General features: G+C 32.1%; 5 protein-coding genes and 2 non-coding genes across 10 annotated transcripts in view; 4 read left to right on the top strand and 3 right to left on the bottom strand.

The window, feature by feature from the left end:
• The first annotated feature begins 147 nt into the window (after window positions 1-147).
• On the top strand, window positions 148-5,548 carry LOC127067507 (sodium-independent sulfate anion transporter-like). The gene is made up of 8 exons (XM_051002517.1): window positions 148-335; window positions 2,513-2,697; window positions 2,834-2,971; window positions 3,112-3,390; window positions 3,609-3,918; window positions 4,452-4,754; window positions 4,849-5,083; window positions 5,159-5,548. Exons 1-8 carry the CDS (start codon window positions 284-286, stop codon window positions 5,403-5,405), a joined length of 1,749 nt encoding a protein of 582 aa, XP_050858474.1. The 5' UTR covers window positions 148-283; the 3' UTR covers window positions 5,406-5,548.
• Trnas-aga (transfer RNA serine (anticodon AGA)) lies at window positions 1,353-1,434 on the top strand. Its single transcript has one exon. It is a non-coding gene; the product is annotated as a tRNA-Ser (tRNA).
• LOC127067508 (uncharacterized) lies at window positions 5,298-14,743 on the top strand. Of its 2 annotated transcripts, none has more exons than XM_051002519.1 (8): window positions 5,298-5,316; window positions 8,711-8,761; window positions 9,709-9,969; window positions 11,409-11,614; window positions 11,982-12,183; window positions 12,285-12,512; window positions 12,579-12,889; window positions 12,965-14,743. In XM_051002519.1, the coding sequence occupies exons 3-8, from the start codon at window positions 9,721-9,723 to the stop codon at window positions 13,470-13,472; spliced, it is 1,704 nt and encodes a 567-aa protein (XP_050858476.1). In that variant the 5' UTR covers window positions 5,298-5,316; window positions 8,711-8,761; window positions 9,709-9,720; the 3' UTR covers window positions 13,473-14,743. The 2 variants fall into 2 exon arrangements, with proteins under 2 accessions (XP_050858476.1, XP_050858475.1); XM_051002518.1 differs by lacking the exon at window positions 5,298-5,316 and adding an exon at window positions 5,924-6,706.
• Window positions 14,744-14,950: 207 nt separating this feature from the next.
• On the bottom strand, window positions 14,951-17,825 carry LOC127067511 (clusterin-associated protein 1). The gene is made up of 6 exons (XM_051002523.1): window positions 17,680-17,825; window positions 17,323-17,519; window positions 16,655-17,050; window positions 16,109-16,347; window positions 15,863-16,044; window positions 14,951-15,751 (listed from the first exon to the last, which is right to left on the bottom strand). The coding sequence occupies exons 1-6, from the start codon at window positions 17,699-17,701 to the stop codon at window positions 15,471-15,473; spliced, it is 1,317 nt and encodes a 438-aa protein (XP_050858480.1). The 5' UTR covers window positions 17,702-17,825; the 3' UTR covers window positions 14,951-15,470.
• The window catches only part of LOC127067502 (uncharacterized), a 34,112-nt gene continuing 29,054 nt past the window's right edge, over window positions 16,817-21,874 (top strand). For 2 of the 3 annotated variants that reach the window (XM_051002505.1, XM_051002503.1), the window contains exons 1-3: window positions 16,817-16,963; window positions 19,757-20,099; window positions 20,203-20,391. In XM_051002505.1, coding sequence (XP_050858462.1) covers window positions 20,390-20,391 — 2 coding nt within the window. In that variant the 5' untranslated portion in view covers window positions 16,817-16,963; window positions 19,757-20,099; window positions 20,203-20,389. Of the gene's footprint in view, window positions 16,964-17,659; window positions 17,782-19,756; window positions 20,100-20,202; window positions 20,392-21,874 lie in introns of those variants that run through there. The other variant, XM_051002504.1, reaches the window with a different exon arrangement.
• LOC127067525 (peptidyl-tRNA hydrolase ICT1, mitochondrial) lies at window positions 17,773-19,012 on the bottom strand. Its single transcript, XM_051002547.1, has 3 exons — window positions 18,735-19,012; window positions 18,415-18,603; window positions 17,773-18,337 (listed from the first exon to the last, which is right to left on the bottom strand). Exons 1-3 carry the CDS (start codon window positions 18,882-18,884, stop codon window positions 18,068-18,070), a joined length of 609 nt encoding a protein of 202 aa, XP_050858504.1. The 5' UTR covers window positions 18,885-19,012; the 3' UTR covers window positions 17,773-18,067.
• On the bottom strand, window positions 21,297-21,378 carry Trnas-aga (transfer RNA serine (anticodon AGA)). Its single transcript has one exon. It is a non-coding gene; the product is annotated as a tRNA-Ser (tRNA).

The raw sequence follows: 21,874 nt of genomic DNA, 5'->3' as shown, positions 1-21,874 counted from the left end.
GATAGTGCTTGATTATTATATATGCAGTAACGACAATGATAGAATATGAGGTTTAAAAATTGAGCAATGAAATGACTAATACATTTAATCTAGTGACGTATCTTTTTCTCTCTATGCATCCGTTCAAACATATGAATACAGTGATCAAGCGCACAATGTCATACGATATGATAAAACTAGTTCACATTCTGTCTTATCGACGGATAAACTCTTTTCTACTAATGTTGCAATAATTCTGTTGATATGTTCGCTTGCTGTCCAGTAGTGCCGACAATTTCACGCTATGTCGTTTCTTAGAGAGAATGTTCATGAAAGAACGCCATTGTTAACACCGAGTAAGTTTTTTGATTATCGTATATATACATACATACATACATATATGTGTGTGTGTGTGGGTGTAAGTGTATAGATCGTATGCATTTCCGGTATAATAGAAACTTCCTCTTATTGTAGCATTAGATTGATATCTCGAAGAAAATCTGATATACGGTAGCGAAAGAGACTAGTTGTCTATGATAATTGGATATCGCGTTTGTGTCATCTTTCATTTTTCAAATAATCATATCAGACTCGGCATAATGTTTCAACCTTCTCTCTTTTGCTTATTTAATTTCTATATCCTATGACTAATCATCGAAACGAATCACATAGAGCATGATTTATACTTCACGGATAATTCATATTTTTTTAATCGATATTAGCGTATCCTTTCTTACGAGTACAGTTGCCTTCTTTAAGTATTTCTTGTCAATGATACAGTTCCCAAATATTTCTCTCTCTCTCTCTCTCTCTCTCTCTTTCTTTCTTTCTCTCCCTCTCTCTCTCTCTTCCTCATATCGTACTCGACGAGAGATAAAAGACTTTACTTTGCTTATATAAGCGCTATAAAAATATTATTAAGATTTAAACGAGCTCGCGATTATTTGTTTAAGAGTGTTAATCTCTCTCGGGTTCGATATTTTTTTACAATAACTGCGATCTAAGGAAGATCATTTATGGCATGAATTTAACAAAATTGGATAACGATTGCGAAGATTTTGCCTATAATAAAATTTAATTTGCGTATGATTATTCTGTAGATATTGGCCTGTTGATCTCCTATGATCTAATAAGATCTTAGGATATCTTAGAATAATAGATAAGTTTTTTACGATTTTTTAATTATTAATCATAATTTAATTTCTTTTTTGTCCTTTTTAAAATGTTAGATTTTTATATTTAAATTTTTTCTTTTGTTTTCTAACGTGTGTTTTATTCCTTTTTTTTAATGGAAAAAACATAAATATTTTTTAATTTATATTACTATTATTATACTTGAGTGTTATAAGCTACAAACAAGACTTACTTCATAAGCAGTCGTGGCCGAGTGGTTAAGGCGTCTGACTAGAAATCAGATTCCCTCTGGGAGCGTAGGTTCGAGTCCTACCGACTGCGAAAAGGTGTGATTTTTTTTTGTTACAATTTATTTTTTACCTTTGTCTTGAGCTCATCTACTATTTTCTTTTTTATTATTTTTAATGAAACATGGAAAATAATTATAGAAAAAAGTATGTTTTAATCATTTTTCTTTATTATAGAACATAGTTACGATTTTATTTGCAACTATACTTTTTTATTTATCGAATTCATAAATTATTAATGCACATGTAAAACTAATTTTTGTTAAAAAGAATGTTGATAAAGTATTGACAGTAAATTTTTATATATTTATATATTTTTTTCTTATGGTATGCTCAAATATGCATAAATATATAACAGACTTATATTGTACTTTTTAAATTATTTACAATCGAATTAAGTGATGAATAATATAGTAAGAACAACTTTGAATATGACGTTCGAAGAAGAATGCAGTTTATGTTTTTGCATACATTGTACTTTGATGTCTTCGTTTCTTATATGAGATTTTTATCGACCGTGAAATATGAAATAATAAACACGTTGTGTTTAGTATTTTAAGATAAACAATAAATGTTTTCTCACGATACATCATCCAGGTTGTCGTATTCTGTAGTCTTTTTCAGTCGTACATTTGAAATGTTATTATCTGACAAAGAGCGAGTAATCGTGCATCAATCGTTTTATCGCACTTCAAATCCATTCTAAATATCTCTTAGCAAAGAAAGTTTATTATTAGCTTATACCGTTCTAATCGTTAAGCATGTCTCAGTCTTTTCACGTTTCTCGTGACAATAACTTCTCATTAATTACTTCCGCCTGAAGTTTTTTTTAACATTTATTTAAACGTGTTTTTTTATTTTCATTTTCATTTTGCTTTTCCTTTCTTTTAGTTTTAATTCCTAACAAAATATAGGATTTATCGCGGTGGTGTTTTAATTGATTCGTCACAAAGATATGGTTGTGTGTACGTAAATATTTTTTTTAATTTTGTCAATTTTGTACGCTGAATATATTTAAAAAATATTATTCTTTATTATGTATGAAAATATCGTGAATCTTGTTGCTTTTTTTTTTCCCCTTTAAATATAATAATTCTTTTCGTTTGTCAAAGGGAGAAGTTCTATCACATCGACTAAAATCAAGGAAATCCTTGTTCGAAGGATACCGATTTTAAAATGGTTGCCAAATTACAACTGGGGGAAATGTTTGCAAGATATTTTGGCGGGATTCACAGTTGGATTAACAGTCATACCACAAGGTATAGCTTATGCAACAGTCGCTCTTCTTCCACCTCAGGTATATTGCTTATCATTCTTTTTGTAATTAGATAAGAATAAATAAGAAAATAATTTATCAACGTTTTTAACACATCTCTGTAAAAATGAAATTTGCGTCTTTTTATTATTGAAATTATAATTTTTGTAAATTACAGTATGGGTTGTATAGCAGTTTTATGGGATGTTTCGTATATCTAGTGTTTGGTAGCACAAAAGAAGTAACCGTGGGTCCTACGGCCATAATGGCTTTACTATCTCAACATCATGTTAAAACATTAGGAGAAGATATCGCTGTAAGAAAAATTTATATTTTATCGAATAAAATTAATTTTCCGATATAAATTTTCTGATATAAAATAGTTTTGTATAAACACGAAGAAAATCATTATAACACGTTTTATATATTATATTAACGTTATAATCCGTTTTGCAGGTTCTTATATCTTTTTTATCAGGATGCATAATAACAGCAATGGGAATATTACAGCTTGGTTTTCTTGTCGATTTTATAAGCATGCCAGTGATTTGTGGTTTTTCGAATGCTGCAGCGATCATCATAGCAGCTTCACAATTAGGCACACTTCTTGGTATAAGTGGTAAAAGCGATTCCTTCATCGATTCGATCTCTAAAATAATTAATCACTATAATAGTATTACATTATGGGATACTCTTCTTGGTGTAACAACGATAATACTGTTAGTATGTTTAAAGGTAAGTTAAAAGTAAATCAATAATTTCTAGTATTACATTAATCCTAACATATTAGATTTCAATTTGAGTTTCGACTTCAAGTGGATCGTAAATCTTATCAATATTATCTATATAATCATAATTATTATCGTCAAATTGATTTCAAAGAAGCTCAACTTATATAACAAGATTTTTTAATTAGATTAGTACATAAGAAAATGATGTTTTAATTAATTCAGAATTTGCCTGGTAAGAAGAGAGGTACTACGTTCCAAAAAATTATGTGGCTAATCTGTTTGGCAAGAAACGCAGTGGTCGTTATCATGGGTATAGTTTTGGTTTTTGCCTTATCTTTATATGACCTGAAACCTTTCAAGATTACTGGGAACATCACAAAAGGTCTACCGCCTTTCAGCCCACCACCATTTTCTATAGACACCAGCAACAAAACCTATCATTTTCCTGAATTGATTCAAGAACTTGGTAGTACTATCGCATCGGTACCATTGATCGCTATTTTGGAAAGTGTTGCAATAGCTAAGGCTTTCGGTATGTTTAAATGAATTTAATATTTATAAAAAAACAAAAATAAAAGAAGATTAGAGAAAAAATGAAGAGTAAAATGAATGAAAACGTCGCGTAATGAGTTCTATGCGATAAAATTAACTTATACACTCTCTAGCGGTTTTATAAATATTTGATGAAGATATAAGCAAGAAAGTAGATCACAAGTTAGTAATAATGCAAAACTCACTACCATATACGTTATTTATGTATATGTATCTACATAGTTCCGGATTATAGACCAAGAACGTGTTATCGACTTTAAAATGCATTAATAATCGAAGCAAAGGAAGGCAGGTACTTGACACGATTGTATTATCTTAAGTGAAATCAATTGAAAGATTTGCATATCATAGAATCTTTTATAATGTCAATTATTAGTATGAGAGTGATTGTACGAAGTATTTGTGAAAATTAATCTTTATATAATTTTTCTCCTTTTTCGTTAAATATTATTAAAAAAAAGAAATCTTGTGTTGAACTAATTGATATGTCTTTTTTTAAAAATTCTATTATAGCAAAAGGAAAGACTTTGGATGCAACGCAAGAAATGTTTGCGGTTGGACTTTGCAATGTTATTGGAAGTTTCGTTAGATCGATGCCAACGACCGGTAGTTTTACAAGAACCGCGGTGAACAATGCATCTGGCGTGAAAACTCCAATGGGTGGTATAATAACCGGTCTTCTAGTGTTACTAGCATGTGGACTTTTAACTTCGATCTTTCAGTTAATTCCAAAAGCCACTTTAGCTGCTGTAATAATTGTTGCTATGTATTACATGTTTGAAGTGGACATATTTTCAACTCTTTGGCGTACAAAAAGTAAGAGAATTTTCTTTTATACCTGTTGCATTTAACAAATTGAACGTTATTACGGATAATATATTTATAGTTTAATGCGTTTGTGGGTTCATAGGAATTGATCTTATACCTTTGATAGTTACTTTGATATGTTGTCTGGGTCTTAGCCTGGAATATGGCATGATAGTTGGAATTGTTATAAATCTTGTTCACCTTCTTTACCTTGCGGCCAGACCGGGTCTATTGATCGAGGAACGCGTTGTCGACGATATGACCGTTTTATTCGTCTTGCCCAAGCAATCGTTGAGTTTTCCAGCTGCAGAATACTTAAGAGAACAAGTGTTGGAGTGGTAAGATAGATAAGATTTGAATTTCAATTTTTAGGATGTACTAGAATATTGATTTATATTGTTTTTGATACATAGGTGTCATAAATGTACCGAAAGTATACCTGTGATAATAGACGGACGTAATGTTTTGAGAATCGACGCAACAGTCGCTAAAAATCTTACTCTACTTCACGTTGATTTGGAAACTAGACAACAAAAGTTGATCTTTTGGAATTGGTCGGAGGAAATGAAAAGTATTTTGACAAATTACGATTCCTCTTTGTCATTATCATTTAAAAATTGTGGCAGTATACTTCAGATATTTACGAATACGGTGCTCTGAGGAATGCATAAATGAATATTAATTTATTTCTATAATTTATTTATGGAAAACGCACAATGTTTAGTTGTATAAAAATTCTATAATAGGACTTGTCTATAAGTTAACGTATCTATAAAGAAATAAATCAATGATACGTTATCATCCGATGATTTGGTCGAATTTCTAGATAGAAATTCAATGAATCTATCTGTAAATATCTCTGCAAATATTCGTCAAACGATAATATTGCACGAATTAACGACCTGGGAATATTAAAAATTATTATATTGTAATTGATCGATGCAATTCACAAGTGAACGTTGAACTGTATTTCGACGGAATTGTATCAATGATCCAAAGCAATGTTTACGAAGAGATCGATCAATGATTTTGAAAAATCTCAATCATCATCATCATCATCATCATCATCATCATTATATTACATCGAATACTTAAAGATGAACAAAATCACACATCTAATAAGTTGTACAATTTCGACTAAAAGAAAAAAAAAAGAAAAGAAAACAAAACAAAAAAGAAGAAAAGAAAAAAAGAGAAACATTAGAAAAATGTTTCGAATTTTTGCTAGATTCGTATAAAGCGCAAGCGCTCGATTGTAGAGTGAAATTTGAGCGGGCGCGCGCATCTTAGGTATAAGGACCAATCAACGTAGACGATTAAGTAGAGGGTGCTTCGATCGATGTCGCTATTCGTTGCGAGCGTGCGCCTAGCTTTCGAGGAGGCCGATAGAGCCTAAGAGAGAGCTTTCGCATCCGCGACGAAGGAGCGAACGAACGTATCCTAACCGGCCGGACTACTTATTGTCCTTTGACTACTCGTGGCCAGTGTTTCCTTTCTGTGTTGTTTTCTATTATTTTTTCTATATCAACTTTTACTTCCTCCTTCTTTAATATCTCTCTTTCTCTTTCTCTCTCGTGTTTTATTTTTTACTGTATTTAATTCGAATACCAAAAAAAAAAGAGGGAGAAGAAGAAGGTACACTCGCTGATTAGACAAAGAAAATTTCTAAAGCTCTCTCTTGCACTTTCTCTCTCTCTCTCTCTCTCTCTCTCTCTCTATCTATCTCTATATTACATTCCCTCTCTCTCCCTTTATCTTTCACTCTCACGTTCCATTTTTTATTTCTTTTCGTTGGTGGGTGTCACTCATCGATTCGTACCGAGAGTGTAGTTCACTCTCTCACCAGGGACGGTCGATGAAAGAGAATGAAGGGAATCAGTGACAAGAGGAAAGAGGATGACGCTCATACGACATTTGTACAAAACGAACGCCCTTCATTCGGACGATTTCGCCCTTTAAACGTGAGTACCGAACACTCACCCTTAACGTGTGTCCAACCCTCTCGAGTCTTTCAACTCGCCTCGAAGATCGTCGATCCGTTCTCTGTCTTTCTCTCTCTTTTTTTTTTTCTTAATATCATTTTAAATTTAGACGTAAGCTTTTTGTATTTTTAATTTGTTTATTACGGAAATAAGAAGTGAATATGTTTATACAGGTAGATTAGTTCAAAATATATAAATTATGTAGATTTATTTTTATAGTTATTTTCTTGAACGATAATGAGTCTCGCTTTAAAAAACTTTAATATTATTATTGTCTTTGTATATAAAAAGAAAAAATGGAAATAATATAGATATAGATAAAAGTAACTAATATTTATACAACGATACATTTAAACAAATTTTATTTTTAATATATCCTTTTTGCTTTTCCTTTTTATGTCTTTTTTTTTTTTTAATTTGAAATTCAAATGAGTGATCGTTCTGATCATAATAATATTATTTTATTTCGATACAATTAACGTGCTTTTTAATCATAATTCTTTAAATTATAATTTTTTACTAGTTTCTATTTTTCTTTCTACGCTACACAAACAAAAGGCTAATCACCTCTATCTTTTTCTGTGTTGTATTCGTTGAAACTCTATAGTCGAGATGTAGCTCGAGATGAAGTTATCAAGATGTTCGAAATTAGTTGATAAAATTTGAAAATTTCATTTAATTTTCTATATTATTATTCATGTGAATATTATTTGTTTATTTGTCTATCTTTTTTTTTTCTTTTAAATAACAATCAGAGTCGTCGGTATCATCTTCTTTTTGCTTTTTTTTTCTATTTATAAACAATCGTCAAGAGGGTGAGCGAACCAGGAGTTTATTTTTAATTTTCTACATAAAATAATATTCTATTTATTAGCTTGCCAAAGATAATCGACATTTTATCGTGCCGTTGTTAAAGCGTTATGTCAGGAATAAGTATTGTGTGTGCTCATAGCGGAGAGTATTTAACTATGATAAGACTGACGTTTTGTAATAGACCAAAGTATCGACATTTAAGCCTTGTTTCAAAAGAAAATATAGGATGCATTTGATTTTTTATTTATGTCAAGACTTTACTTTGAAATGAAAAGAAAATAAACTACGTTCTAATCGTCCAAATGAAGTAATGAAGTTGCGGGTTTAATATTTTATGTTTTCTCTTTTTTTCTTTTTTAGTTAACTTTTATAGAAAGAACAAAGACTCGATTAATTATTTCTTAATTATTGTTCGCTTTCGCTCAGACCTTTTGTTTATTTAAAAAATATATTCCTGAAGCTTTCTAATGATAGATATATGTGTGTAATAAATATAACGAAGTAATGCATAATTTTTAATATTATATACTAAAATATAGTATATCATTATAATACAGTATTGTATATCACATACATACTATATTATACTATGTATATATCTTTATAATGTACTATTATATTATATCTCATAATATAATATAGTGTATTTTTCATTATGATATATCATAGGATAATAATAAATATAATATGATATATAATATTAATGTACATAATATATAATTTCAATCGATGGTATCAGCAACAAGTATCACAGGAAATACATGTGTTACATAAAAATATATAGAAATTATATCTTATCAAAAGGTATTATCAGGCATAAGACATAAGTAACGAAAGAAATCGTTAGCAACTAAACCTCATTCGGAATTCTCAAGTTTTCATCGTCGGTAAAAATTCACTCGTTTAAAAATGTCTTTGTCGATAAGATATATGTACGAAATCAAATTGTTACATTCGTAAATGCGCATAAATTCAACTATGATATGATAATAATTGGTATTTAAAAAGTACTTACAGTTTTATTTCTAACGTTTTACTACCACTCAAGTCGCGTCACAAAATAGTCGTAACTTCAAAGAGATAAAAGAAAAAAAATCATACAAGGAAAAAAAACAAAATCGAATTTATTTCAAAGTATATAATTCTTCTTTCTTTATTTATTTATTTCAGAACATTATACCGTCCTCATGCTTGGCAGCAATTTTTCTGGGTCTCTTTTAGGTATGTTTTTTATTAAAATATTATACAATAAAATCAAATAAAAGGAAGGAAAGAAAGAAAGAAAGAAAGGTAGAAAGGAAGGAACGAAGCCATATTTTTAAACATAAAGAACCAATGAAAAGCCTTTTCTTTTACTCAATTTCGAAGTTTTCTCGAGACGTTAGAACTATTCTAGCACGGTATATGCACGAGCATACATACGTCCATACACATAGGCGCATACAAGAAACTTCTTAAGAAACGTTAAGGTACTCTAGTTGCATTTTAAAGGGGAAAATCAATACTTTGTATGGAGCGGTGGACGTGCGAGTTAAAGAAATCTGTTTTAAGAACGCGGGTATACATACTTCTCGACAGGGAAAACTAATTTTCTCAACGGTGCGTGACTTTTTTCGTAACATACTTGTTATGTTTCAACGAAATTAAAAAGGAACGTGAATATCGTTACAGTACTAGACGAGAAACACAAAATCATAATATAAAAAAGAGGAAAGGCAAAGTTGTTTTTTTAAATATTCTAACAGCGTTTAAAACTACGTCTGTTGTGTGAAAGTAATAAAAGAAAAAAGACATTTACTTTTTACAAACAAACAAAAAATAAAGAACAACAAAATTTTTTGACATTGAATTAAAAACATAGTTCGGCATTAGTTACTTGCTATATATCCTATATTGTTTTTGTTTTTCTTCACGTGTCCGCTCCGTGACAAGTCGTTTTAACGTTAGTCTTCGAGTAAGTCGTGTCCGACAACTTCCGGTGTACTTACGTTGTCCATAAAACAATGTATGATTCATCGTCGTTTTAAATATCTATTTTAATTAAATATCGCGTAATTATTCGTCAAGATCCTTGAATTCTAATACTTGTTTATATATTAATTTGTTTTCTTTTTCTTTTTTTTTGTATTTTTTTTTTTTTTCTTTAAACTAATATCTCATTTACGTAGAGCTGTACGAGCATGGGTGCCCGACGATTAGGCTACGGTGGGAGTCGAGGAAACGCCGGGTTACTGAAGGAAAGGGCAAACCTGTCCTTCATGCTGGTAATCATGTTCTTCGCCGTTTTCGGTTTGATCGTTCTCACAGAGATATTTCTGATCGACGAAAGACGCGGTGTAAATCTCAGCGGTACAGGTGCATTAGGTGGTCACAGAAACGGACATCGTTTGGCGGCGGCACCAGATCGTCCGGATTACGGAGAGATCGGAGTGAGTTGGATAAAAAATGTTTATCATCTTGGTTTTTATTTATTTACTTTTCCTTCTTCTTTTTCTTCTATAAATCAAGATCATAAATCTAGCTTCTTTAATGCCACTTCGTAAAGTAATTGTAGTAAAAAAAAAAAGAAGAGAAAAAGAAGAAAAGAAAAGAAAAGAAAGAAGAAGTAGGACCGTTAGGTTAATAGGGAAGATAATCTAGAATAATTGCATTTGAAAATCGTAAAAAGAGAAAAAGATAAAGAAGATATTTTCCTTGACAAAGTCGTTTAATTAACGAGAAGCAATTCCGAGATGCAAAACAGAACTCCTAGCAGTTAAAGAATAAATTATAAAGTTTCGAGTTTGCTTCTTCTTCTTTGTCCTTTTCTTTCTTTCTTTTATCTTTGCTTTTTTTAAATTTTATTTTTTATCTCTACCTCTTCTACTATTTTTTCTTTTACCACTACCACTACTATATCTCCAACATACAGGAAATTTATCCTACGAAAAGATATCGCGTTTGAACTTCGAGAAACGCGAGTTTTCTATTCAACGATCCTACCAGCCGGTAATCCTCTAACGTTTCCTGTCGGAAGTGAGGGAAAGCTTAGAAAGGACTTTCGAACTAATAGCACCTAGGCTCAACTTTGTACTCGGCCTCTCTTTCTGAACTATTCTCTTTTTTCCTCTCCATCTCTTTCTGTCTCTCTCTCTTTCTCTGTCTCTCTGTCTCTGTCTGTCTGTCTGTCTGTTTGTCTGTCTGTCTGTCTGTCTGTCTGTCTGTCTCTCCCTCTTACTCATCCACAAAAAATAAAAAAAGTAGAAGCGAGAAACTTTATCTTCCATCTCCTCGCATCACCCCTTCTTCTACATCGATTTCTCATCCCTTTCGAACTACTTGCTAGGATATTTCGTCCTTCACTTTGATTTGCAACAAAGATTTAGATAAAAATCGTCCTTTTATTATTTTATATACACGATTGTAAAAAGGAGAAGAAAGGAAAAAATATAATAAATATAAAAAAAAAAAACAGAAAAAATGGAATATTTCTCATGGAAAAAATACATTTTTTTTTATGTGATGATGATGATGATGATGATGATGATGATTGTCGTCGTTGTCGGCGTCGTTAGATTTTAAATTAGAATTGATAGCTAGATTTTCATAGAATTCAATTTAAAACAATTGTCGGCCATTTTTCAATTGTTAGTGGGCGTGTAAATTCTATCAACAGAGATAAGATTGACAATGTATGATTGATTCTTTTAGATACACGTTTTTTTAAATACAATAGTTAGGGATTTATCTACGTTTTATCAATGTTGATCTATCATCGTCCGATAATATTCTTTTTCTTTTTTTTCTCTTCTTTTCTCTTTCCTATTAAATACATAAACGATCATCGTCATATACTCCAATATCGAGTTATCTTTTAATCGTTTCATAGGCTGAAGACTACGTCGGCTTAAAGGGTACCTTCGATGATCATATCGGTTTATTGGTTCACGGTGAGGAAGGCGGACAGAAGGCAGCGATTCACGCAGATCCGAGGGTCCTACCAAGCTTACCACCTAGTTTGGAAGCTCGTTTACCGCAATTAGACCAAAGCTTGAGGGTCACGCATGCCGAGTGGTTACCAGTTACCAATACCAGGTCCGTCGAATTATATCTCTAGGAGAAAAAATAATGTTCTGTTTTTTATTTCCTAAATACTTGTGTTTTTCGTGATATCTCTCGAAATAATAATTTTCATCCGGTACATGATATATCGTTCAATAATTTTTCTCTTCGAATTTAATTTAACACGGTCTATAGAAATATCGAGAAACAAAAACAAGAAAAATGAAAAAACGAGATAAAAAATTGGGTCAAATTAAAAATCAATTACTTAATTCGATATTTGCTTGCAAACAAGAACCTTATTATCACTGAACCAAATCAATTTTGGTTATTTTTCTTTATTAATATCTCCGAAGATGTACCTTATACCTTACGTATTTTGGAGCAAACTCATTTACAGATTCAAATTCTTCGTTTATTCGGCATACTACGATGATAGAGTAGCTGGTAACAGTGTATCTGGGAAAGTTAATAAGGGGATAGTACGAGTAATAAGTGCAACAAAAACTCGAGGTCCGGAACGAGTATGGTGCAGACTTTGGTATCGTCAGCAAAACAGTGGGAATGTAACGGCCTCGGTAACAGTTGCTGCTAAAGTGAAGGTGAAATTCGTTTATTTTTTCGCTCCTCTCTCTCTTTTTTCTTCTTTTATCCATTTCTCACAATCATTCCTTTCATCTCAACTGTATGATATGATTTACAGGTGATCAGAGAAAATTGGAATTTGAAATATAGCGCCTGCTTCGTTATCTGCCCTTTACCAAAGGAATCGATCATGGCTGACAGTATACCGGAAGCCGTTAGCGTCGTAGCTAGATTAAGAGCTTCTCCAACCAATCGAATCCTCGTTTTGAATCGACCTGAGGATAGGTTAAAGGACAGAGAACCATTAGCAGTTTGTGTGAAACCTTTGCATTACGATTACAATCGGGTATGTGATAAAGAATCGATTATATTCCTAAATTCTTATAATTGATGAATATATACATTTCTGTAGGTATTGCAATTGGTAGAATTTATCGAGCTCTACAGATTACTTGGTGCAACTCACGTTACTCTTTACAACGATACCGTTGGTTCCGAAACTGATTGTGCCCTCAAGTATTACGAGAATAAAGGTCTTGTAACTATTTTACCTTGGCACCGTTTGGATATGATTTCTCAGCGAGAGATACGAACGGAAGGACTTTTCGCGGCTTTGAACGATTGTCTTTATCGGTCCATGTATAAATATGAATACGTAGCGCTCGTCGATCTCGATGAGTTCATCATACCACGTCACAATGACACCATAGTCGATCTTATAAGGTATGATCGCGTACGAGGGCGGGGCGTTCCAAAAGTAATGAAAAATTGAACGGTTTAACGAATGTTTACTTCCAGATGGATGAGCAATCGTATAAATACCAAATCAACGGGAGCTTATTCCTTTCAAAATGCATTTTTCTATTTACAATGGGCGGACGATCCGTTCGTAGTGATGAGCAAAACACCGACTGAAGCTGGCCTGATCACGTTAAGAAAAACTAGACGAAGAACTAAGTTACATCCGCACAAGCAACGATCGAAATACGTTTGCAAGCCTCAGGGAGTCGTTGAAGCTGGCAATCATTTCGTTTGGGAGTTCATACCTGGGCATGGTACATTGAACATGCCTTTGGATGCTGCTATATTACATCATTATCGAGTATGCGAGTTTGGTGGCGATGATTGCGTTAAAACACCTTCGGTGGTCGACAGAACGGCCTACAAATACAAGGATAGGCTAGCAGACAATGCCGATAGAACTTGGATAGAGCTTAGTAACGAATGTACCTTGCCTGAATTGGATCCCGTGCCAATAATGACGCCACGAATAAAAACTAGTCCATTGGGGAAGTCAGTTAGGTAGCGAAAGACTGTCGTTGAAGTCCCATGGGACATTAGGAATTTTACCGGCACGCCGAGGGTCGCCAGGACCTATTTTTACAATCATGGTAACCCTTGATCGATCGATTAACAAAATCGACGAATCTTTCGTGGGAAATATCTGATCAAATTTCATCAGGGTAATCGTAAATACACGCTTTTACCCTGTTGGCTTACATACGTCCGGAAGCTCAAAATTTATTCTTCCGAGTTGGATACGTTCGAAGGATTCATTATATATCCATGATAATACTGACCGGAGTAATTGAGTTGGGAATAACCGAGATGATATCGACAGATCGACGTTGCCTTCGAGGTCCGATCGAAGAATTTCAATTCGTTCGTTTCGCGAGATTATACGTATAGGGGTGTTCATTCGGTGAAAAGTGGATCAACAATATTTTTCTACGTGGACTCAAAAAAACCGGGTCACCCTACACGTCGTCTCGCGTTTATTTTATTATCCGACGTCTGATTATTTGTTCTCGAAGCTTTTTTCACTGTCCTTTTATTTATTTATTTATTTTTTTATATCTCTATGTGCGCTTTCGAACGTTTCATCGAGTTAACACCGGCGGCAGTCAGGATTCTATTTTCTCTTTTTTTTTCTCTTTTACTTTCATGGATCCAATACTTTCTGTCTATCGTTCTGAAATTATAATTAGCAAGCAAACGAGGATTACTTGATAGACTGCATTGAAAGTTGAACACGCCATCGCTTAACCAAACTGCATTCAAATAACACTTTTAGCCTCTCTAAATGTTGCACGATAAATACAATAACTATATTCCAAGTTAGACAAAGTATCAATAATAGTACACAAAATGTTCTCGAATGAATCGTTTTTACTTTCACTGTATTTGTACTTGTTCGTTAGATAGAAAGTATAATGATCCAAAATATGCGATAGTAAATGTCAATGATAATCTGCTGCCTGTTAGGTCTTGAACGTATATCGTACAGCTAATATCTTTTTTTTTTTTGTTGAACACCCATGCTATACTATTCATTTACATATCCATGAGATTAATTATTTCAACAAATGCTGCCATTGAGATTATTATCGCAGAACATTACTCGATTACTGTTAACTATTTGCTGATGCTGTTGCTGCTGATAATGAATTATATCGTTGTAGAGAAAAAAATCTTTAACAGAAGACTGTTAATTCGGTAGTTATGGCCTAATTTTTTCGGTCTAAGGTCTTTTAACCACATTGGCAATAAACCAATACACCAATTCAACATTTTAAAGATCCTTTTCTCGTTTCGATAATTATCAATTATTTCTTTCATTTGATCATGGAAAAAAAAATATTTCAAACGATTCAGAAAATTTTTTATTTTATCATCTCATTAGTGATCAATTTTATACCATAATGATAAACGTTGAAAGATTATCGTGAATATAGATCATGAAGATTATAAGTTTCGCTCGTTTTTTTAGTTCAGAATATCCTCTTCATTCTTTCTTTATTTTGTTTCTTTTTTTTTTCGAACGAGCGCACTCAAAATCCGCACAACGTGTTTAAACGAACTCCCTATGCATATCCATAGGAACAATATCCGACGTAGACGTAGTTAATGTATGTACAATGTGTACTTAGAAATTCTTAATATTAAAGATCCAATAGGAGAATATTATAGAAAAGAATTATAACGAATTATCGCTAATTATTTGTATCTCGGCATTGTTCATTATCAACGAATGCATTGCTCGTCGAACAATCATAAATGGATATTATTATCATTATTAGTTTTTTATTATTATCATCATCATCGTTATTATTATTATTGAAAATTATGCGAATTTTTTGCCTCTATATTCTACGCTATATGTAATATCTATGAAATAGGTGTACGATGGTACCTATTCTTTTCTATTTTTTCTCTTTTTATGATACACACCAAATAAAGCTAAAGAAAATTACCGATCAGAGAAACGATTTTGTTGAATCATCGAGATTAAAATTGTTTTCAATTAAAAATCTTCGTCGGAATGATCGACCTTGCTGACGGATCGTTTATCTTGAACAACCTTGCGATCGAAATTTCCTATGTCCGTTCCTCTCACAGAATTTAAAAGATCATCGTCGTCTTCGTCGTCGTCGTCATCGAGATCTCCATCGATAAGTAAATCGCTGTCGCTATCGAGCGAACCAGCACTGTCATTAGATTCCAAAATTGTTCCTCGTTGGCGACCAGACATGCTGCCATAAATTCGTCGCTGAGATATTTGTGTTTTCGACATTTTTTCTGTATCTGTAATGATTGGTTTTGCTCGATTAAAATTCATGTTCGACGAGGAATGTAAAAAAGATATCGAGAAAAAGCAAAAAAAAATATTCTTTTTCTATTTTTTATTCGTTTAACCTGTTTTTGTATGAGCACCCTGTTGCATAGCTTTTTCCACATTTTGTTTCTCAACATCGCCAAGAGTCAATCGAGATTCTTGAAGACTTGCCCCAAATATTAGATCATTTCCTTCGACCATGCTTTCGAAGCTTACATCCTCCGAACGCAATTGTTCCAGCTTCCTTTTAGTTTCCGCTTGTCTAAAACATATACGAAAATTAAAATCTCTTCTTTTTATTAATCTTTTTTCATCGTTGCACTTACCGTTTCTCAATTCGTTCCTGTTCAGCCTTAGCTGCATCCTCGTGCAAATGTTCCAGATACGAGAGATATCGAAATTTTTGTAAATAATCGTCGTATAACATTCTCAATTCGGCTTCGAGTTTTTCATACTCTTCCATAAAAGCAGGACGTACTTTTCTTAAAGTTTGCAGTCTCTTTTGATTTCTTTCTAATTCTGATCGACGTCTTTCTATCCTTGTATCAAGACTTTGCTCTGTATCCTTTAAATAGAAAATAAGTATTTAAATACGAAAGATTAAATGGAGGATTATAGAAAAAAAATTTAACAATCACTTTCATTTTTATTAATAACAATAATATATTGATTATGCTTATTTGTTAAAATTGAATATTATATAAAACGTATAAATATATTAATATAGATGTTACGAAAATTTCGCGGGCATTTCGCCATCTTGGAACAAGGTAATAAGCCAATCACAAAATCACAACACACACACACACAGATATATATACGTAAACTTATACGTACGCATTTACAGTACTTCATAATGTAAATATTTATACCTTGACGTTGTCGATTTGTTTCTTTGTATCTTCTATCTCTTTCCTCATATTCTCTATGACGTCCTTCAGAGCAGTTTCTATCTCAGCAGTATCAAATTGTCTACCAGCTTTGTTGTTTCTAATATCACGGAGTTCAACTTCTCGACCAAGAAGATCAAAAAGCGTTGCTCCATTCACAGTCAAGAGACTAGCTAATTGCCTCGTCGATTTTAATTCATTTATCTCGTCGGAAATGTTGAATTCGATGATCTTACGACCATCATTTTGATTCATACTCTCGCTACCACGATTTTGAGCTTCTTGTAACAGGTTAGTTATTTTTAATAATTCTTGTACAGCATAACCGTCCGCTTGATATAGTTTTTTCGTATTTAATTTTACGTTAGTATTTAATGCCTGTATAATCATTATTTCATTAATATATAATGTACATATGCGTATATATACACATATATAAGAATAATCATCGATAATTTTATTCGTTTTTATTACGATTAATATTTTTTAAAAATGTTTGGAAAAGAAAAAGTACAGTTTATTGCGCCACTCAATGTAATACTCGATTCTGATTGGTCGAACAATTAATTATTCCTCTGTGTAGTACTATATTTTACAATTGTCTATAATTATTTTTTTTATAGTTGTAATTAGTATAAGTAGATAATTACCATGAATTCGGCAACACTACGTATTAGAAAAATTCGCTCTTCCTCGGTGTTGTGCTCGCAGGTTATGTCTGCATCCGGATCAAATCTTTTTACGAGCCAGACTAAAATTTCTGCTACTAAAGGAAAATTTGGAGTACGAAAATTCGCAATGGATATTAATCTTGGATATCCAAGTACTCTCATTGTCTCCGTAAAATCTATAGAATATCATACGAAATTGTGTATTAATTTGATATTAATATTTTTTTGTGTACTTATATACATATATATATATATATATATATATATATATATATATATATATATACACACGATGGAAAATATGTATTTGTTTGAAAATAATGTGAAGTTACATACTGCGTAATTCTCGAAAGGACATCTTTTTCCTTCTTTTTATATACTTTTTCGAGGAAGAAATAATCGACGACAGAGGTTAACCACACGCAATCCTTTTACGAGGTATTTCATAAGTATTTTATTCAGTTTTGTTTTCATTAACGCGGCATTCGTTACCATGGCGATTACTATAAACCTAACCTAACGTTAACTAAAACTTTGCATTTGTGTGATATAATTATATACATGTGTGTTTATATATATATATATATATATATATATATATATATATATTTATATTTATACATATATATATAGAACAGAATTTTTGTTTTATAAGAGAATATACTTTATTCTTTATTTCTATTATCATTTTTTATACGTTAAAGCACATTTTCTACAAATTGTTTTAATCATATATTTCTTTAGTAGATACGCCTGTTCTAGTTTGCTTTATCTGCGAACGTATTCTTTTTACAAAAATTCTTTCTCTTGCTGCTTTCAATTGTCTCTTTCTTATAATTTCTGCAGTTTCTTTGGTTATTTGCGGTGGCTCTTGTAATGTTTTTCTTATGAATGTTCTAAGTTTTTCTAAAGCGTCAGCTAAGTTTAATTGTTGAGATCTTGTTATATCAGATTTGATTATCAAATAACCTTCTTTGTTAACTTTATTTTTTTGCTAGAAAAAAAGAGCAGTTTTATCTGTTATATTTCATATCGTTCAAATCAAATTATTATTAACATTATTGTATCTACCTGTTCTAACAGTTTTTCCTTAATTTCATTCGACAACCACGTAGCATCCTTTACATTGAACCTTAAATCTACTTTAGTATTTACAGTATTTACGTTTTGTCCTCCAGGACCACTACTACGACTATAAGTGATAGTAAGTTTCTCAATAGGTATATATCCATTAAATTTAGCGGAGGCATCTTCTGGCACCTGAGAATATTACCATAAAATCCAGTAAGAGTTGAAGTAAGGTTATGTTATAGAAATTGTGTTTTATGACATTTTTTCTTTTATACAAATTATATTCTTATAATAAATTTAACGCTTAACAAGTAACTTACAAAATTTGCCGTAAATAATTTTAGATTACTGTTAGGATATAAATTTTCCAAAGAAACTGCACTTTTATAAGCAAAAGTTTTTGGACTGTTAATACACATTTTACTCGACGTTTTAAGAATCTTCACACATTGTCTAGTAAAAATATTCATTGTGATTATTTTTGAATAGTTTGAATTACATAAATATCAAGTTTGTTGAAAAATTTATTTTTTTTACTTTCTATAAAAAAGTGGATTCAACTAGTAGCACTCAAGTCGCCATGACATATTTACTTCGACGTATCGACCTTTCGATATATCGGAGAAACTATCGATTGTAAGTCGACTTTTTAAATTCTCTAACTCGTTCGTAAAATTTTATTTTCTTATAAATATATATGTGTATATATATAATAAGTAGATATACAAAAAAACAAATAACTATTATATATTCCATAATTAATTCATAAAATGATTGTAAGGAAATGGTGTCATGTAACGCAATAAGAATGCTTGCTTAATTTAAAAAAAAAAAGAAAGGAAAAAAGCCTCTATAAAATAATAACCGCGACGAAATTTTTCGTCTAATCAATCTATAATATAATTCTTTTATTCTTTTTTTTTTACAAACGGTCACAGTTCGTATATTTACAGTAAAGTTAGGTAGCATTGCAATCTTTGATTACCGATAAAAATATTGAAGGATGTTTAGATACACGCAATCGTGGGCTTATGATTTTTCTTTGAAACGTTAAAAGGATTAACGAACGAGGACACTTCGACACTCTGGCATTCTAATAATTCGATTATTATCATCGATACGAACGGATAATCGGATAATAGTTGAGAAATATTATAGGAATTTATAAAAAAAAAATCGATATAATACTTAAATAGAATAACTTGGACTCTCTCCTCCGCACCCACTCTTAGCGCCCTCCTCCTACCCTCCCCCCCTTTCGTACAATCTCACCTCTCGGCCCCTCTCATCCCGGTTAAAATGATATTTATCAAATGAAGTGTACTTTGCATCAATTTCCTAGGAATCAACAAAGAAGATTAAACGTTCTTAATTTGAGTCTACATAAGCGATCGCGCGTCGTCTACGCGCCTCGTATACGAGCCATTGACGCAATCTTTAGTTTTGCAATCGTCCAAGGATTGCAGAAAGCCATTCTGAAAATCACGGTAATAACGGAGGAGCGATCCCCTGCAAGGACACCGAACTTCTCCTGGCTGATTGCATTTTTCCCGATGGGAATACTGTGACAAGGACAAGCAACGCGCCACGGGTTGTTGCACTTGTAAAAATCGACAATTTGCTTTACCGATCGGAATGTTAATCCGAGATCTTGGAATCATCTGAAATTAATAAACATAATTTTCGTAAGTTTATTAATATCGATAATCGACAAACGTAAAATACTTCTCGATAAAAATAATGATGATATATATATATATTTTTTTTCTCATATATATAATTTTTCAGCTGGAAGAAATTTGAGGACGAAAATGAGATTGCTCCTAAGGGAGATAAGAATAATATTAAAAAGATTTTGGAAGGAAAATATGAGAAAGGACGGAGTCGGGTGACACAATGGATTATCTCACGTGATCGACATTTGGTTTGTCAGGCTGTACCTAACTTTTCTGATCGTTATCTCTATTCTTTGTCTATGTAAGTATTTACCTATCGTTACATAAATCTAATGACATAATTTGCATTCCTTAGAACGGTGCGCTTCGATCTAACGTTATTTTCCATAAAAGTATACGCGATAATCGATTGCATGATATAACGGCACGTGTAACGCTTACGCGACATGCAAAACGTCTTTACGTCGTCGAATAGGTAACGGAACGTCCGTTTTTCAAGAAGATGTCATCGCGTCCCAACAACCGTTTTACAATAGTCTTCGATACTGTGTAACGATGCGGAATAAGGATTGCGTATATCAAGTGATCGGTGGTGTCTTCTTCGAGAACTTTACACGTGATATCTTATGGGAACTATATATATATATATATAACTATATATATATATATCTTCATATATATATATACATGAAGATGTTACTGAAGATACCTATTGCCACTTCGCATACACCTACGCATACTATTCCAATATTTAGCACTTTCTTTTCCTATTCCTTTGAGATGCGCTTACAAAAGGGGAATCAGAGAAAACGAGTGGGTTTTAGTTCGGTCAATTACACCGATGTGAAACCACACAGCAAGCAATTTGCGGTTAACCTAATCGGAAATCATGAATTTTTCGTCCCGGTCTTTCTTTTCTCTTGGCTTTAATTAAAACTCTTTTCTTTTCTTTTCCATTCTTTTCTTATCATCTTCCCACACTTTATATAAATTTATATATATATTTTTTTTTGTTATGTAATCAAAACTACTATAAAATTAATATTGATTTATCTTGTAATTCGTATTAGAATAATTTAAAAATTGAAAGTAATGATAACAATTCATCTTTTTGAGATTGAATCCTTTTTGAGAAAATAGAAATAAGAACAAAAAAGAGGAACGAATATCGATTGTCCAAAAATTTGGTTTCTTTTTAAACAATTTCGCAGTCGGTAGGACTCGAACCTACGCTCCCAGAGGGAATCTGATTTCTAGTCAGACGCCTTAACCACTCGGCCACGACTGCTACGTGGAAGTTATTTTCCACATTGGAAAAATTGAAAATTCGTATGAAATCATACCTTATGAACAAATGAATCAAAGATTCCGGAAATAATCTGTCTTGATTCGTAATGATTCGTGGAATTAGCGGGACATATATCGACTCTTATCATTCAACAATCAACGAGAATGAATCTTCGAGAAAGAGAGAGAGAGAGAGAGAGAGAAAGAGAAAGAGAGAGAGAGATGATTATTCGATAATAATTATTTCCTTTTTTCTTTTCTTTTACTTCTTCTTTTTTCTTTTTTCTTCTTTTCTTTATCTTTTGTTTTGTCTTCATGCCTTTACAAGCAATCCAATCATGATATTACGATAGGTAGGTGGTGTAGAAAATGGAAGGCTATTGCTCCATATGTGGTATCGGATTGTTTATCGCTGAAGCTTAACAGAAAACCTAGACGAATCTTCATCTTTTATTCCTTTCATAATAGATTACGTACATGGCACATTCTTATCTCTT

This window comes from Vespula vulgaris, chromosome 11, assembly GCF_905475345.1.
Source record: "Vespula vulgaris chromosome 11, iyVesVulg1.1, whole genome shotgun sequence".
Taxonomy (NCBI): domain Eukaryota; kingdom Metazoa; phylum Arthropoda; class Insecta; order Hymenoptera; family Vespidae; genus Vespula; species Vespula vulgaris.
The sequence above is the reverse complement of the archived record's forward strand: the minus strand, read 5'-3'. Positions and strand labels throughout refer to the sequence as shown.

Excerpts from the sequence above, each read along its gene's own strand:
- LOC127067507 (XM_051002517.1), top strand. The coding sequence starts at position 284 with ATGTCGTTTCTTAGAGAGAATGTTCATGAAAGAACGCCATTGTTAACA. Across the intron at positions 2,972-3,111 it reads CATTAGGAGAAGATATCGCT|GTTCTTATATCTTTTTTATC; the intron begins GTAAGAAAAATT and ends TCCGTTTTGCAG. Across the intron at positions 4,755-4,848 it reads AACTCTTTGGCGTACAAAAA|GAATTGATCTTATACCTTTG; the intron begins GTAAGAGAATTT and ends GTGGGTTCATAG.
- LOC127067508 (XM_051002519.1), top strand. The coding sequence starts at position 9,721 with ATGGGTGCCCGACGATTAGGCTACGGTGGGAGTCGAGGAAACGCCGGG. Across the intron at positions 9,970-11,408 it reads CGGATTACGGAGAGATCGGA|GCTGAAGACTACGTCGGCTT; the intron begins GTGAGTTGGATA and ends ATCGTTTCATAG. Across the intron at positions 12,184-12,284 it reads CAGTTGCTGCTAAAGTGAAG|GTGATCAGAGAAAATTGGAA; the intron begins GTGAAATTCGTT and ends TATGATTTACAG.
- LOC127067511 (XM_051002523.1), bottom strand. The coding sequence starts at position 17,701 with ATGTCCTTTCGAGAATTACGCA. Across the intron at positions 16,045-16,108 it reads CAGGAACGAATTGAGAAACG|ACAAGCGGAAACTAAAAGGA; the intron begins GTAAGTGCAACG and ends TATATGTTTTAG. Across the intron at positions 15,752-15,862 it reads GGGTGCTCATACAAAAACAG|ATACAGAAAAAATGTCGAAA; the intron begins GTTAAACGAATA and ends CAATCATTACAG.
- LOC127067525 (XM_051002547.1), bottom strand. The coding sequence starts at position 18,884 with ATGAATATTTTTACTAGACAATGTGTGAAGATTCTTAAAACGTCGAGT. Across the intron at positions 18,604-18,734 it reads AATTATTTACGGCAAATTTT|GTGCCAGAAGATGCCTCCGC; the intron begins GTAAGTTACTTG and ends TAATATTCTCAG. Across the intron at positions 18,338-18,414 it reads AGGAAAAACTGTTAGAACAG|CAAAAAAATAAAGTTAACAA; the intron begins GTAGATACAATA and ends CTTTTTTTCTAG.